This window comes from Paroedura picta, chromosome 6, assembly GCF_049243985.1.
Source record: "Paroedura picta isolate Pp20150507F chromosome 6, Ppicta_v3.0, whole genome shotgun sequence".
Taxonomy (NCBI): Eukaryota; Metazoa; Chordata; class Lepidosauria; order Squamata; family Gekkonidae; genus Paroedura; species Paroedura picta.
In genome coordinates, this window is record NC_135374.1 from 4,216,552 (window position 1) to 4,234,205 (window position 17,654).

At 50.8% G+C, this 17,654-nt stretch overlaps 1 protein-coding gene across 2 annotated transcripts in view; it reads left to right on the forward strand.

The window, feature by feature from the left end:
- The window catches only part of FCHSD2 (FCH and double SH3 domains 2), a 163,642-nt gene that overhangs the window by 110,697 nt on the left and 35,291 nt on the right, over positions 1 to 17,654 (forward strand). The window contains exons 9-11 of one of the 2 annotated variants that reach the window (XM_077341224.1): positions 5,146 to 5,268; positions 7,580 to 7,675; positions 10,916 to 10,987. In XM_077341224.1, coding sequence (XP_077197339.1) covers positions 5,146 to 5,268; positions 7,580 to 7,675; positions 10,916 to 10,987 — 291 coding nt within the window. The remainder of the gene's footprint in view (positions 1 to 5,145; positions 5,269 to 7,579; positions 7,676 to 10,915; positions 10,988 to 17,654) is intronic. The other variant, XM_077341225.1, reaches the window with a different exon arrangement.

A 17,654-nucleotide genomic window follows, 5' to 3' on the forward strand; every position in this document is an offset into this window, starting at 1 on the left:
TCATTCTGGATGTTGCACCGAAGCGACATCACCACATCGTGCACCCCAGGCAACAGCACATGGTGTTAGGTTCATGTGGGCAGCCTTGTTGGCCCGAAGAAGCCGAACAGAGCTTGAGTCTAGCAGCACCATTTAAGATCACTCACAGAAAAAGATCACCAGCATTCGCTGGCAGGGGCTCCTGGGAATTGTAGTCCACGGACATCTGGAGGGCCGCAGTTTGACTACCCCTGCTATAGGGCATCTTCCTACACTATGATTCTTATTTGGGTGTATTAGATGTCTGATCTGGGTCACTCTGGTTCAAATCCCAACTCTGCCTTACAGGGTGGTTTTTTGAGGGGAGAAGAGAACAGTGTGATCCCCTGCCTCTCCCTGTAATGAGAGTCCCAAGTGGATCCGTGAGCATACAAGCAAATAATTAACTGGAGGGAGGAGGGAGTATGAATGTCAGGGCAGACAAAAAAAGAGTTGATTCTTGAATACCGCTTTTCTCTACCCGAAGAAGTCTCAAAGAAACTTACAGTCGCCTTCCCTTTCCTCTCCCCACCACAGACACCCTGTGAGGGAGGGAAGGCTGAGAGAGCCCTGAGATTACTGAAGAAGAAGAAGAGTTGGTTCTTATATGCCACTTATCCCTACCAGAAGGAGGCTCAAAGCGGCTTCCATTCGCCTTCCCTTTCCTCTCCCCACAACAGACACCCTGTGAGGGAGGGAAGGCTGAGAGAGCCCTGAGATTACTGAAGAAGAAGAAGAGTTGGTTCTTATATGCCGCTCTGAGAGAACTGCTGTGTGAGAACAGCTGTCTCAGTGCTGTGTCTGGCCCAAGGTCACCCAGCTGGCAGTACATGGAGGAGGAGCGGGGAATCAAACCCAGGTCGCCACATTAGAAGCCGCCCCTCTTAACCACGGCACCGATTCATTGTCCAACCCTGGAAAACATTAGTGAGGTTCACATTTCCTTGTCTTGGTGTTACTTGTCTAAAGAGGCGATGGAAACATGATATGTTGGGAATGTTCAGCCTGGAGAAAAGGAGGTTGAGAGGGGACATGATAGCCCTCTTTAAGTATTTGAAAGGTTGTCACTTGGAGGAGAGCAGGATGCTGTTTCTGCTGGCTGCAGAGGAGAGGACACGCAGTAATGGGTTTAAACTTCAAGTACAACGATATAGGCTAGATATCAGGGAAAACTTTTTCACAGTCAGAGTAGTTCAGCAGTGGAATAGGCTGCCTAAGGAGGTGGTGAGCTCCCCCTCACTGGCAGTCTTCAAGCAAAGGTTGGATGCACACTTTTCTTGGATGCTTGAGGATGCTTTGGGCTGATCCTGCGTTGAGCAGGGGGTGGGACTAGATGGCCTCTGTGGCCCCTTCCAACTCTAGGATTCTATGAAATGAAACAACCTAATTTTAGCTTCAGATTTTCGTCTTAGAACTAAACAGGAAAGTCTTTATAGCAACGTGATACAACAACAGAGAGGGAACGGCTAGTTTAGAGATGCGGTCATTCCACAAACACGTTGAGTTTTGTCTTGGCGTCTTTCGGGCCCCCTTTTCCCTCTGCTACTGTGTTTCAGAAAATGAGCGGATGGGGCGGGGGGGCAAGAGCCTCCTAATTCTGTTTCATTTCCTCCACCCAGCGAGGAAATGCTTAGCAAGCTACATCAGCCGTATTGTTTCCCAAATGGTACCTCAAGCTGGCGTGGTCTCAGGCAAGGCCTCGAGTGGCGTTTTAGCCCTTGACCTGCGAGTTGAAGCAGTCCAGTCGCCAAGCAGGATTCAAGGGCTGGGCTTCGAGCAGCTTCATCGCTCGGTAACTCAAACGCTTGGGGCCTAATTGGGCCGTTATCGTCCCGCAGCAAAGAGCGAGTCAGTTGGCAAGATGCTCGGGAAGATGTTTGGGGCCTGAATCAACCCCAAAGCTCTCCGGAACCAAGCAGTTTAGAGTTAAAAGGGACCTCCTGGGTCATCTAGTCTAACCCCCTGCACCGTGCAGGACTCTCCCAACCCTCTCGCTCATCCCCTGTCACCTGCCACCCCCTTGAGCCTTCACAAAATCAGCCTCTCTGTCAGATGGCTCTCCAGCCTCTGTTTAGAAATCTCCAAAGGTGGAGAACCCACCCCCTCCCGAGGAAGCCTATTCTACTGAGAAACCGCTCTGTCAAGAACTTCTTCTGGATGAATAAACGGAATTTAAAATCATAGAGCTGAGGCATTCCACCGGCAGGAACCTCAGAATAGCCCTGCTGGGTCAGACCAGGGAGGGTCATAGAATAGGATTGGAAGGGAGTTGGAAGGGACCTCCTGGGTCATCTAGACCAACCCTCTGAACTATGCAGGACACTCACAGCCTTATCGCTCATCCACTGTCACCTGCCACCCACTTGAGCCTTCACAGAATCAGCCAACAGATAGCTATCCAGCCTCTGTTTAAACATTTCCAAAGATGGAGAACCCACCACCTCCCGAGGAAGCCTGTTCCACTGAGGAAACACTCTAACAGCCAGGAACTTCTTCCGGAGGTTTAGACAGAATTTCTTTTGAATTAATTTCATCTCATTGGATCTGGTCCGTCCCTCCGGACCAAATCTTAACAGATGGCCAAAATCCAATGGCCCTCCTTAAATTAGGAAGGCCATTGCGAGGGCAGCATGGGGGGAAGCAAGATATTTGGCACCAAATGTTCAGGCACAAATGCCAAGCGTGACCCATATCACCTGCTCTAGCACTAGCCCCGACTCATAGCTCTTTTTTTGAATTCTTTTTATTTGTATACTAATGTATGCTGATCTACTCTTTCCAACTGGTCTTACCAACTCCTTTAATCCAGCCTTAGTTGTCCTTATGGCTCAGTTGCACGTGCATCTTGATTCTAATTGGTCCTTCCTGGCAACCAACTTCTGCCAGCATCACCTAGGTGTAAAGCTTGAGGAAATCCAGCCTTAGTTGTCCTTATGGCTCAGTTGCACGTGCATCTTGATTCTAATTGGTCCTTCCTGGCAACCAACTCCTGCCAGCATCACCTAGGTGTAAAGCTTGAGGAAAGCGTTTTCAACGTATCTGAAGGAGTGCTCATACATACCAAATGCCTAGAATGAAATTTTGTTGGGTGTTGAAGCTGCCACTGGGTTCAAACTTTGTTCTACCATAGTCCTTGTCCGTGTGTTGGGGGTGAGGAGAGGAACTTGCTGGTCCTTTACAGCAGGGGTAGTCAACCAGCGTTTGCTGGCAGGGGCTTACGGGAATTGTAGTCCACGGACATCTGGAGGACCACAGGCTGACTACCCCTACTTTACAGAGCCCCATTGGTGCAGTGAGATAACTCTGTGCTGATTGAAGCCATATCGAAGTCTCTGCCACCCTCTTGATGTTCTGCCCATCGCCATGGCCACGCCTGCCTGCGCATTCCTAAGGCATGGACCGTTCTGCAGCACCAGCCAACACCTCTCTGATGTTGCTGAGCCAGCCGTTAGGCACATCCTCAGCGTTATCTTTTCTGGAGAGCTCCGAGATTTCTGTTCCCTGATAAGTTTGTTTTGCTGCTAAAGACCTGCTTCCCTTACCCGGCCACTCGCTTTGTAACTCTGAAGTGGGCGTGGGTCATGTGGCATCAAGTCAGGCCCCTGAGTGAATGACCTCTGAAATGTCTCAGGAGAGGCCAAACCATGGCTTTCCAGATGTCCATGGACTACAATTCTCATGAGCCCCTGCCAAGGAAGGAAGGATTTATTTTATGTAAATATTGGGCAGGTAGTTGTGAGTGTCCTGCATTCTGCAGGGGGTTGGACTAGATGACCCTAGAGGTTCCTTCCAACTGATGATTCTACGACTCTATGAAATATAGAAAATTAACTCCTACCCATTTGGGAACCTCTTCCAGGGCCATCAAGAAACCTCAGTGTTTCACAAAACCCCACCTGAGAAAGGCTGAGCCGTGTTGTGGGTCTGCTACTTATCTGGGAAAGAACATTTGCCAGTTCTTTTTATAGCGTTCCATAGTGCCAGTTTGTGAGACTATAGCTAGCATTTTTCTGTATTCTGGGGGGTGTTCAAGCCAACGGTGAGCTTGAGGAAGGGCGGAGGGGGGGCATGCGTCTTCTCTCAGTAGTCATCAGTCATGAGGTGAGTAGCGGGGTACCTCAGGGTTCGGTGCTCGGGCCGGTACTTTTTAACATATTTATTAATGATCTAGATGAGGGGGTGGAGGGACTACTCATCAAGTTTGCAGATGACACCAAATTGGGAGGACTGGCAAATACTCCGGAAGATAGAGACAGAGTTCAACGAGATCTGAACGCAATGGAAAAATGGGCAAATGAGAACAAGATGCAATTTAATAAAGATAAGTGTAAAGTTCTGCATCTGGGTCAGAAAAATGAAAAGCATGCCTACTGGATGGGGGATACGCTTCTAGGTAGCACTGTGTGTGAACGAGACCTTGGGGTACTTGTGGATTGTAAACTAAACATGAGCAGGCAGTGTGATGCAGCGGTAAAAAAGGCAAATGCCATTTTGGGCTGTATCAAAAGGGGCATCACATCAAAATCACAAGATGTCACAGTCCCATTGTATACGGCACTGGTCAGACCACACTTAAGAGTACTGTGTGCAGTTCTGGAGGCCTCACTTCAAGAAGGACGTAGATAAAATTGAAAGGGTACAGAGGAGAGCGACGAAGATGATCTGGGGCCAAGGGACCAAGCCCTATGAAGATAGGTTGAGGGACTTGGGAATGTTCAGCCTGGAGAAAAGGAGGTTGAGAGGGGACATGATAGTATTTGAAAGGTTGTCACTTGGAGGAGGGCAGGATGCTGTTTCTGTTGGCTGCAGAGGAGAGGACACGCAGTAATGGGTTTAAACTTCAAGTACAACGATATAGGCTAGATATCAGGAAAAAGTTTTTCTCAGTCAGAGTAGTTCAGCAGTGGAATAGGCTGCCTAAGGAGGTGGTGAGCTCCCCCTCACTGGCAGTCTTCAAGCAAAGGTTGGATACACACTTTTCTTGGATGCTTTAGGATGCTTAGGGCTAATCCTGCGTTGAGCAGGGGGTTGGACTAGATGGCCTATATGGCCCCTTCCAACTCTATGATTCTATGATTCTATGAATATCTGACTGTGTTTCCCCCCCCCCCTTTTTCTCCCATACAGGCTCTCGACGGGAATGTACACGATCACCTCAAGGATTATTTAGTGGCATTCAGCAGGACTGAATTAGAAATATGCCAAGCTGTACAAAGCACATTCCAGTTCCTCCTGGAAACATCCAGTCGGGTAAGAGCCTTAACCCGTTGTGGTCCCTTGAAGTGCAACAGGAAGTCTGATGCGCTGGAGGAGGAGGAGCAGGAGAAGGCTGCGTGGCTCTGGACGGGACCATAGCCCAGTGGAAGAACCACTACTTTGCATGCCGAAGGTCCCAGGTTGGGAAGGGGAGGGGCATGGGTGGGCATGTCCACAGCTCTGCTTCCCAACCATATTCTGCACCATCGTACCACTTCTGGGATATCTCAAAGCCTGAAGAATGATTCAGGGGGTTCTCAATGCTAAAAAAGCAATGCTTGAAAACTCAATAAAAGGTAAAGGTATCCCCTGTGCAAGCACCAAGTCATGTCTGACCCTTGGGGTGACGCCCTCCAGCATTTTCATGGCAGACTCAATACGGGGTGGTTTGCCAGTGCCTTCCCCAGTCATTACTGTTTACCCCCCAGCAAGCAAGCTGGGTCCTCATTTTACCGACCTTGGAAGGATGGGAGGCTGAGTCAACCTTGAGCCGGATGCTGGGATTGAACTCCCAGCCTGATGAGCAGAGCTTCAGACTGCATGTCTGCTGCCTTACCACTCTGTGCCACAAGAGGCTCTAATAAACAAACAAACAAACAAAAGTTTGAACCTTTAAGTATTTGAAAGGTTGTCACTTGGAGGAGGGCAGGATGCTGTTTCTGTTAGCTGCAGAGGAGAGGACACGCAGTAATGCGTTTAAACTACAAGTACAACGATATAGGCTAGATATCAGGGGGAAAATTTTCACAGTCAAGAGTAGTTCAGCAGTGGAATAGGCTGCCTAAGGAGGTGGTGAGCTCCCCCTCACTGGCAATCTTCAAGCAAAGGTTGGATGCACACTTTTCTTGGATGCTTTAGGGTGCTTAGGGCTGATCCTGTGTTGAGCAGGGGGTTGGACTAGATGGCCTGTGTGGCCCCTTCCAACTCTATGATTCTATGATTCTATAATTCTAACTGGGCCCTGGAGCGGATCCGTAGCTGCCGTAATTGCTGTAAGATTTGGGGTCACGTGCTCCCGATAGCTGGCCCTGACCAGCAGATATCCTGAAGAGCATGAACGTTCACTTTGTATTCAGCGGTGCCCCTTGCCAGGAAACAGGAAAATACAGTGCACTCTCTTTTCTTTTCTGAGCTGGCAGTTTTAATCCATCATGCTTCCAAAAAAGGCAACGCGTATGAAACACCTTGGCCGTCCTTTTCAAAGGCGTCAGCCAGAGAAGCAAATATATCTTCCTGAAACTTGCAATTCACGAAGCCAGCGAGTCTGATATACTTGGGTAGGAGTCATTTTTATGTTCTGCCCCGGGGGAAGAAAGCCATTTTTCTTCCTTTGGCCGTTTACTTCCATCTGCTGCAACAAACCTAAAAAAGCCATATGTACAAGGAACTGGTTTGGGGTTATTTATTTATGTTATTATTTCGTTTGTATCCCACCCCTCACTTGGGTCCCAGGGTGGCTCACCACCTCCTTAGGCAGCCCATTCCACTGCTGAACTGTACTCTGACTGGACATTTTTTCTCTGGTGTTTAGGCGGTACCATTCAACAGGTAGGATTAGGATGCTTTAGGATGCTTAGGGCTGATCCTGCGTTGAGCAGGGGGTTGGACTAGATGGCCTGTATGGCCCCTTCCAACTCTATGATTCTATGATTCTATGTAGTTTAAAGCCATTCCTGTGGATCTTCTCCTCTGCTGCCAACAGGAGCCTTTCCCTGCCCTACTCTGATAACCTTTCCAATACTTAAAGACAATAATTTATTGTATTTATTTATTTTTATTTTATTACATTTATCTACCACCCTTCCCTGTGGCTCACGGCAGGTTACAGTGAATTTATGGTGCAATATAAATAACATTTGTCATTGAGAACATATAATAACTGGAAACATGTAATATTTTTAACAGTAGAGCTCATAACAATAGAATATTTAACATTTAATTATCTTTTAACTATTAGGGGCTCTAATATTTCAGCAGAGCCACTATGAGGGGAGCAGTGTCTGGGACAAATCCATGTGTCCGGACACTGCTTCTGTCTGCACAGGCCAATCCGGGTGTGTCCAACAAAGCTGGGCACCCTCTCCACTTTGCCCATGTCCTTTTTAAAGTGAGGCCTCCAGAACTGCCCACAGGACTCCAGGTGGGGTCTGGCCGATGTGGTATACAGCCGGACTAGGACATATTGTGATTTCGATATGATGCCTCTGTTGATACAGCCCAAGACTGCAATTGCTGCCTTTCCCACCACATCCCACCTTCTGCTCCTATATAACTTACATGTAAACATGTTTGTTGTCTCTTTCAGGTAGTGCGAGATTACAGTTTCCAGCTGTTCCTGCAAGAGAACTCCGTTTTTCATAAGCCGTCGCCTTTCCAGTTCCAGCCCTGCGACAGTGACACCGTAAGGACATCGCTTTAAAATCAATAAGCTTAGGCGCCGTTTTTCCCGTCCTTGAAAAGGGCAGCAAGCCAGAGAATCTGTTCTGTAAGCAGAACTGAGGTCTACTCATTGCTGTGTGCGGATTGGCTCTAGGGCACAATCCGCGGGTTCAGCGTGCTGCTCCGAGTCGTGCTTCCCTGCATAGCTTCCCAGCATCTGATCATCCTGCTTAGAATACTGGATTGCAGTCAAGGGCGACAATCCAGTGCATGAAAGCAGCAAGCTTAAAAATAGCTGACATGGCGAAAAGTGGATCTTATGGGGACATTCCGCCGGCATTGGGGAAGAAAGACCAGGATCGACCCAGTCCTCTTTCCCATAAAGCAGGGGTAGTCAACCTGTGGTCCTCCAGATGTCCATGGACTACAATTCCCATGAGCCCCTGCCAGCATTCGCTGGCAGGGGCTCATGGGGATTGTAGTCCATGGACATCTGGAGGACCACAGGTTGACTACCCCTGCCTTAAAGCATCCGCTTTGCCTGGCGTTCTCATCTTGGACTAGACACTGGGTGCCTGGACATGGGAAGATGCCCTCGCATTGGGCTCATGGGCGTGAGCTCTCTGCTCCAAGATTAAGGTGTGCCAAAGGAAATACTGCTTTAATCACAGAGAGTGATTAAAATGTTGAACTGGCTGCCAAGGGATGGCTGCAGGATTAAACAGCTTTCAAAGGGGACTAAACAGGTTCATGGAGGAAAGGTATGTCTACAGCTACTAACCATGGTGACTGAGGGGAACCTCCTTATTGAGAGGCATTGGAATCCCAGAGCCAGGAGGTGACATCGGGGGAAGGCCTTGGCCTCTCTGCCCTGTGGCTGGCCCTGCAGAGGAACTGGTGTGAGATGGGTGACTGGACTAGATGGTCTGTTGGTGAGATCCATCATGGCTCTTCTTATGTCCTTCTGCAGTCAAGGCCCACTTGCATTGGGTTTGTGCAGGCGTGAAGTCCCATATGTGATTGTCAGAGAGAAGTCATGCCAGGGGGAGTGTAGGATTTGCTCCTGTGGCTCGGGCTTTTGACGAGCAGAATCAAAAATGAGTCTCTGATTCTTCTGTTGGCTTCCCCGCCTTGGAATGGGTAGAGAATGGGTTTCTTTGCCGCCATTTCCATTGCTGCAAGAAGCTCCCAGCGTGCACCTTGTGTGTGGTTTGCTCCCTGCTTGTCGCCTTGCTTGTTTTGAAATCTTGGTCCTCACTAAAACTGTTGTTGGCTGTCCAGAGGAACTGTCAGCCTCTGGGTTAGGCAAGATCCTGGACTAGACGGATCATTGGTCTGAACCTTCTTAGGGTCTTATCAGGGCAAGGCCTCCGTCTCTCTGGGGAACTGGTTGGCCCCTTTGTGAGACGGGAGACCGGACTAGATGAACCGTCACTGGTCTGACTCAGTAGGGCTCTTCTGAGGTTCTAAATAATTAACTTTACGGCAACCCTATGTAGAGGTCGATTTGCAGACCTCTCAGATTTAACGGCATCCTTGATAGGTCTTTCTGTCTCCAGATTCTCAGAATTCCTTGCCACAGGATGCCGTGGTGGCCTCTAGTGTTGAAGGCTAGGAAAGGGGAGTAGATGATTTCATGCAGCAGTCAACAGCTATTCTTGGATCAGGCCAGTGGACCATCCAGCCCAGTACTCTGTGTTATACAATAGCCAAACCCAGGAGGCCGTCCGGAGGTCCACAGGGCCAGAAGCCCCTCCACTGTTGCCCCTCCAAGACCAAGAAAACAGAGCACGACTATCCCAGACAAAGCGTCCCATCGATACCTTGTGGCTCTGAGCCACTGATGGCCTCAGACATCAGTCTCTGGTGAGCAGGGGGCAGAGAGGCTCATGGGCTTTCTCAGGGCGGCTGGGCGGCTGCTGTGTGAGGCAGGATGCTGGACTAGATAAGCCTTTGCTGTAGTCCAGCATGACTCGTCTTGTGTTCTGACATTCTTACACAACTGCTTATCTAGTTGTGCATCGATGCCCCAAAATTCACACTGGTTCTCATGTTCTCGCTTGGGGGCTCAGTGGTACGGCATCTCCTTGGCAAACAGAAGGCCCCTGGCTCAATCCCCAGCATCTCCAGGTAAAGGATCTGGCAGCCAATGGGCCTGTGGCTCAGTAGTAAAGCCTCTGTTTGGCACGCAGAAGGTCCCAGGTTCAATCCCCGGCATCTCCAGTTGAAACGACCAGGAGGCAGGTTGTATCCAATACCTTTGCCTGAGACCATGAGAAGCTGTGGCTCAGTAGGAGAGCCTCTGCTTGGCATGCAGACAGTCCCAGGTTCAATCCCCGGGCATTCCAGTTAAGAGGACCAGGAGACAGGTGATAGGAAGAGACCTCTGCCTAGGACCCTGGAGATCTGCTGCCAATGTGAGGAGACAAGACAGACCTTGAAGGACCAGTTGGTCTGACTAAATATAAAGCATTTTCATATATAATGTCCAATGGTTGGGGACAGTGCTGGTTTGGGTCCCAACTGAGGTTTCCACTGGTCAAGTGGCTCTTCCTTCCCACAGTAGCCCACCGGACTCCTCTCATTGCTCCTCCTGGTAGACGTGGGACCCTGAGGAACGATGGGGAGGTGGGGGGGGGGTTGCAGCAGGAAGGGAGAATCAGTGGAAACAGCCAATTCAGTCTGGATCCACGGCTGTCCACCTTCGCTTGAGAAGTAGAAAGTTCTCAATTAAATTAAATGTATATATAACATTTCTCAAACCTTGTTTACAGCTATTTGGCATGCTGTATTCAATGAATCAATAAGAGCCTCTTGTGGCGCAGAGTGGTAAGGCAGCAGACATGCAGTCTGAAAGCTCTGCCCATGAGGCTGGGAGTTCAATTCCTTTTTATTCAATGGAGGGGGGGGAGGGAGAGAGACCTGTGCCTTGTTACGTTCAGCGTTTCCTTTGAGGGAAGGCAAAACCAGACCCGATAGCCAGACCGGTAGGAACAACAAATTTGTCCTTGAAGGCCGCACGTTATCTTCTGGCTTTCTGCCTCAAGCCCCAAAGATAAACTGCTTTAACTTGGCCGGAGGAGCCACAAAGCCATTGTTTACCCCCCAAGTTCCAAGGGCATTGAAAAGGCAATGGGCTGAGATTTCCTTTACTAACCATATTTGCCTAACTGTGTTTGCCTTGCAGTTCTAACTGTGTTGTGTTGTTGTGTGTGTGTGTGTGTGTTTGTGTTTTGTCCTTGCGCTACCTTTTGACATTCAGAGTTTTAATGCCGTCCAGCTGGTGGACATTGAGCCTTCCCCTGCCAGCGCTCTGAGAATGACCTTAGTCGAGGTATATGGCAGCGTCTGCAATGACCGGTTAATATTTCGTGGCGTTGGCCGAGGTGCATGCTGGGGACCCGGCGGGAGGGAGGGAGGGAGGGGCTTGTGGCGTGGCCGGCTTCCATGCACCAGCGGCGAACAAATGCATAACACGTTGGGGACGGACGGACGCTCGCTTCCCGGCTCTGAGATTTCAGAGCTTAGCCGAAATTACATTTTGTTGGTCTTAAAGCTGCACTGGACTCAAACGCAGCTTTCTTCCTGGTTCATTTCCCTGGTCAAATACGCCTTCAGGAAACGCTTGGTCACGACTAATAACCAGCATGGGCCACTTTCAGAATTTGAAATCATGTACCCCGATTCGGTCCTTCTGCTTTAATACCTAGTGCGGCTTCTTATCATGTGACAGGAAGTGCCCCTTAGCTGCTCTTGCTCACAGCGAAAGCTTCCTGGGGTCTCTGGGCCAGTAATTTGGCACGGGGGGTAAATTCTTAATGAGAAATCACACAGCCTTTTTCCCCTGATACATCATCTGATGTTGTGAACCCCCCTGAGCCATCTTGCAGGGGGTGGGGGGGTATAAAAATCCAATAAAATCTCTCTCTCTCTATCTCTCTGTCTGTCTCTCTATCTGTGTGTGTGTCTCTCTCTCTCTCTATCCATCTGTCTCTCTTTTTCTCTCTATCCATCTGTCTCTCTTTTTCTCTCTGTCCCCTCTCTTTCTCTGTCTCTCTTATCTCTCTCTGTCTATGTCTCTCTCTCTGTCTCTCTCTCTCTCTGTGTCTGTCTTTGTCTCTATCTATCCTTTCTCTTTCTCTCTGTCTCTGTCTGTCTGTCTGTCTGTCTGCCTCTCCATCCACCCACCCACCCACCCATCTAAACTGACTTCTCTTCCTGTGACAGGAAGTGCCCTTTCGCTCCAATCACTGTTTTGCACATAATTACAGCTTGCTTGGGTTGCCGGACCAGTAATTTGTCACTGGGGTACATTCAGATTTCAGGGTTAAGTAGCTGCATTCAGACCCCCTGTCAGACCCCTGAAGTGACTTCTCATCATGTGACAGGAAGTGCCCCTTTACTTCCAGCCACTCTCCTGCCCATAACTGAAGCCCTTTCTGGTCCCTGGGCCTGGTCATGTGGTTTGTCAATGGGGGAAATGCAGAAAGTGACATTCCCACCTGCATTAACAGGCAGGCTCAAGGAGGTGTTTTAAGGTGTGTTGCTGTGCAGGTTCCGCCCCCTTCCAGGTACACACTCGGGGTGGGGGGTGGGGAGCAAAGGAAGTGACCAATTCCCTAGCTTAGGTCCACGGACCCCTGGCTGGAAATCTCTGTAGTAATGATTCAGATTGCAGGGACTGTCAACACAGCAATGCAGCAGAACCTCGAGACTGGGGACTCAGGACACCAGTCTGTCCATATACTGGGGATTCCTTTTACAATGCAATGGGACTGCTTTGTTTTGCTGTGAGGCACTGCATTAAAAAACTAGCCAAGAAACGCATAGCCCGAAATCTGGTGCAGGGTAGTCGCGGGGAAGCCCCTCTTTCCTTGACGTTTCGTTTTCCACCTTGTTAGTTCCCTGGGAAATTCCAGGCTGCATCCCTCTGTGCAGGATGCGCTGGGAACCAGACCGTCCTGCGACTCACATCCTCCCGAACCCACTAGCCTTCCCGGGGAAGCACAAAAACGTACGACTGTTATGCATTTTCGGTCGCTTCATTTCCATCGTGCGTCAGCCGTCGAGAGCAAGTGGCTTCCTAAGCTTTCGTGGGGCGTGCATGATTGCCTTCATCGCTGAAGTTGCGCATTGTGCATTTCACAAAAAGATGTGTCTCTGGATAATTTGATAAGTCTGAACTAAAATCCGAACTAATTCCCCCCTCCCCCCGGGAGTGTGTGTTTAGTTTATTTGATGGGAATAGATAATTGTGTAACTGGAGCACAGTGAAGGATTTGAGTCCCAATCAGAGGTAATCTGATATACCTATTAAAATGGGCTTCCATGTGCTTGGAATGACTAGACATGTTTTCAAGGTAGGACGTACTAAGCAGGTATCTTAAGTGGAGGCTAAGCAGAAGGACACCCTTGTGGCTTCATCGATACGCAGTTTGCAGGTTAATGCTATGTAGCATTTTCAACCCTTCAGAGCAGGTGGGGGGGGGGAGTCAGAGGTGCCAGGCTCCATCTAGCTCAGGGCTCTCCAGATGTCCATGGACTACAGTTCCCATGAGCTCCTGCCAGTGCATGGGAATTGTGGTCGCCTGCAGAGGAACTGGCTTCATGAGAAAAGATTCTGAACCACATGCGCCATTGGGATGATACAACAAGGTTTTTCTTATATTCTTATGTTGGCCCTCCAGAAGAACTGGCTGGTCACTGTGTAAGACAGGAGGCTGGAGATTGTGGACCGCTGGTCTGATCCAGCAGGGCTCTTCTGATAGTCTCATGCCATAAGGGCTGGCTGCTTGCGTCAAGGCAGAGAAAAGGACTTTTATTGTGTTTCAGTTAACGAACGTAAACCTCCCCCCCCCCCCAAAAAAAAACCTGTTGCAGAACAAGCAAATTTTTAAGAAGCAGAAGTCTGAAAAATTGCAGTGCATGCAAAAGCTGTTATCGAATCCAGCAATGCATATTTTTGAGAGCCTGGCACAATACAGGGGGAAATTAGCCAGCTCTTTTATGTTTCCTGGTTGGAAATGGAGGCCCCTTCCTTAAACAGCATGTGATTCTGGGGTGGGGGGATATGCAATAAACAGCCGAACGCGGTGCCAATAAAATGGCCCCAAAGAGCTGAGGCAGGGCTTTTAAGCCAGGCCTTTCTTGTTTTTGCCAGCTTCTCTCCGTTGCAAGGTTTTTAACCCCGTTTTTTAAAAAAAGTGAAATTATGCTGTCTTTATGTAAGCCAAGTTCTAAGCAACAGTGCATTTGGTTCAAGGCATGCAGCGGACGCTTAGGGAGACTTGGATTTGAGTTTCTCTAAGCCAGCCTTTCTCAACTTTTTTTTACCATTGAGAAACCCCTGAAACAGTCTTCAGGCTTCGAAAAACCCCAGAAGGGGCGTGACCGTGCAGAATATGGTGGGAAGCAGAGCTGTGGACACGCCCACCCAGGGCCCCTCCCCTTCCCACCCCCTCCGGGCCCGTCACTGGCCGTTTCGGGAGGAGAGGGCAGGTCGACATGACCATATATGGTCATATCACGAGGCTTGCTTGACAAGTTGTTAAAAATATTAAAAATCAGTTCACTCCCACCCATTCAGGACCATCAAGAAACCCCAGGGTATCCAAAAACCCTAGCTGAGAAAGCCCACTTCTAAATGTAGCTTGCCCCCTTCACCCCCTCCCCGCCCGGGATATAGCAAGCCTCTTTGGAAACAGAGATTCAAAAGCCATTTGTGATATTGGCAAAAGGCAGGTGGGGGTGGGAGAGGTTAAAAAAAAATATCCACTGGGATGGTTCCAGGATCCGAGCACACTTTAATAGGTATTTGGAACCCAGTCAGCCGTTCGTAATCTGCTTGCATATAATTTCAAATTTGGTAGGCCAATATCTCTCTTATTAATTGGCTGCATAAGCACTGGTTAAGAATTCTAGGAGGTTTGCCTCACCACACAAAGCCTGCAGATAGCTTAAAAAATTAAACGGCTGGTTTCAGCAGTATATTTATTTTATTTATATTTGAATTTATGTTCTGCCCCTCCCGAGCCACGCCGGCTCGGGGCAGTTTGCAGAGAAAACAATAAAACCCAAGAAATACGATACAGCGTTTAAAATACCCCATCCCCACAATTAAACTATTATGAAAAGTAACGATAAGGTGGTGATAAAAACAAGAAAAAGAACACACACCCCTTAATATCGTTGCTCCGGGCTCAAGCCAGTTCCTCTGCAGGGCCAGCCACAGGACAGAGAGGCCGAGGCCTTCCCCTGAGAAGACCCTCAGAAGAGCCTTGCTGGGTCAGGCCAGGGAGGGTCCCTCCAGTCCAGCCTCCCGTCGCACCCAGGGGCCAGCCAGTTCCTCTGCAGGGCCAGCCACAGGACAGAGAGGCCGAGGCCTTCCCCTGAGAAGACCCTCAGAAGAGCCTTGCTGGGTCAGACCAGGGAGGGTCCCTCCAGTGCAGCCTCCCGTCTCACCCAGGGGCCAGCCAGTTCCTCTGCAGTCAACCACAATTCCCATGTACTGGCAGGGGCTCATGGGAACTGTAGTCCATGGAAATCTGGAGAGCCCTGAGCTAGATGGAGCCTGGCACATTTGACCCCCCCCCCCCACCTGCTCTGAAAGGCTGAAAATGCTTTTCCTGGAAAAGATGCTGGACTGGATGGACTTTCAGTGGTCTGACCCAGCAGGGCTCTTCTGAGCGTCTTATCAGGGGAAGGCCTCGGCCTCTCTGCCCTGTGGCTGGCCCTGCAGAGGAACTGGCTGGCCCCTGGGTGAGATGGGAGGCTGGACTGGATGGACCCTCCCTGGCCTGATCCAGCAGGGCTCTCCTGAGGGTCTTCTCAGGGGAAGGCCTCGGCCTCTCTGCCCTGTGGCTGGCCCTACAGAGGAACTGGCTGGCCCCTGGGTGAGACGGGAGGCTGGACTAGAGGGACCCTCCCTGGCCTGACCCAGAAGGGCTCTTCTGAGGGTCTTCTCAGGGGAAGGCCTCGGCCTCTCTGCCCTGTGGCTGGCCCTGCAGAGGAACTGGCTGGCCCCTGGGTGAGATGGGAGGCTGGACTGGATGGACCCTCCCTGGCCTGATCCAGCAGGGCTCTCCTGAGGGTCTTCTCAGGGGAAGGCCTCGGCCTCTCTGCCCTGTGGCTGGCCCTGCAGAGGAACTGGCTGGCCCCTGGGTGAGACGGGAGGCTGGACTAGAGGGACCCTCCCTGGCCTGACCCAGAAGGGCTCTTCTGAGGGTCTTATCAGGGGAAGGCCTCGGCCTCTCTGCCCTGTGGCTGGCCCTGCAGAGGAACTGGCTGGCCCCTGGGTGAGACGGGAGGCTGGACTGGAGGGACCCTCCCTGGCCTGACCCAGCAGGGCTCTTCTGAGGATCTTCTCAGGGGAAGGCCTCGGCCTCTCTGCCTTGTTGCTGGCCCTGCAGAGGAACTGGCTGGCCCCTGGGTGAGACGGGAGGCTGGACTGGATGGACCCTCCCTGGTCTGACCCAGCAGGGCTCTTCTGAGGGTCATCTCAGGGGAAGGCCTCGGCCTCTCTGCCCTGTGGCTGGACCTGCAGAGGAACTGGCTGGCCCCTGGGTGAGACGGGAGGCTGGACTGGAGGGACCCTCCCTGGCCTGACCCAGCAGGGCTCTTCTGAGGGTCTTCTCAGGGGAAGGCCTCGGCCTCTCTGCCCTGTGGCTGGACCTGCAGAGGAACTGGCTGGCCCCTGGGTGAGACGGGAGGCTGGACTGGAGGGACCCTCCCTGGCCTGACCCATTAGGGGTCTTCTGAGGGTCTTCTCAGGGGAAGGCCTCGGCCTCTCTGCCCTGTGGCTGGCCCTGCAGAGGAACTGGCTGGCCCCTGGGTGAGACGGGAGCCTGGACTGGAGGGACCCTCCCTGGCCTGACCCAGCAGGGCTCTTCTGAGGGTCTTCTCAGGGGAAGGCCTCGGCCTCTCTGCCCTGTGGCTGGCCCTGCAGAGGAACTGGCTGGCCCCTGGGTGAGACGGGAGGCTGGACTGGAGGGACCCTCCCTGGTCTGACCCAGCAGGGCTTTTCTGAGTGTCTTATCTGGGGAAGGCCTCGGCCTCTCTGCCCTGTGGCTGGCCCTGCAGAGGAACTGGCTGGCTCCTGGGTGAGATGGGAGGCTGGACTGGAGGGACCCTCCCTGGCCTGACCCAGCAGGGCTCTTCTGAGGGTCTTCTCAGGGGAAGGCCTCGGCCTCTCTGCCCTGTGGCTGGCCCTGCAGAGGAACTGGCTGGCCCCTGGGTGAGACGGGAGGCTGTACTAGATCTGATCTGATCCATGAAGGCTTTTCTGAGGTTGTTACCAGGGCAAGGCTTGGCCTCTCTCCCCTGTTTATGGACCTCTGGACTAACTGGTTCACCACTGTGAAAGACAGTAGGTTAGACCAGATGGACCACTAGTATGATCCATTAGTGCTCTTCTTACGTCCTTTATGGGTTTAAGTGTTATTTGAAGCATGGATCTTGAACCATTTTTATGAGAACCAGAGGTGCATCACCCCAGGACTCAAGATAGATGGCAGAAGTAATGTTTACAGTAAAAATCTAAACCCGTTTCCCAAGGCCTTGAAAGAGTCGAAGAGAATGCCACTTTAAAAACAGTAAAGTAAAAAATGTTATTTTAGAGTCCATGCCATTCTTCTTATCCCAGTTTCTTTTTTGGTTTTATGGAATCCCAGGGAAAGTGGTGAATAGAACACAATCATGCCACTAACCAAGCTAGTTTATTTGTACATGGCCCTGAGTCGCTTTATTCTGTGAATGCTCTCTTTTGCAGCAAGACTCCCCCCCCCCTCCTTTGCTGTCATCCTCAGACAATCTAGGGTTCTTTAGTGATGTGCCAAAAAACTCTTTTCAAAGATGCTGCTTCCTCCTCTCATCCCCCCCCCCCTCCCCAGGACTGGGGTTGCCGTAACAAGAATCTTTCTTCTGTTTCTGTAGAAAGGCCAGCGTGTTGCATGTGAGAAATGCCGAATTTCTCGCACAGCTGCTGTGGTCGTTGGCTCGCCTAC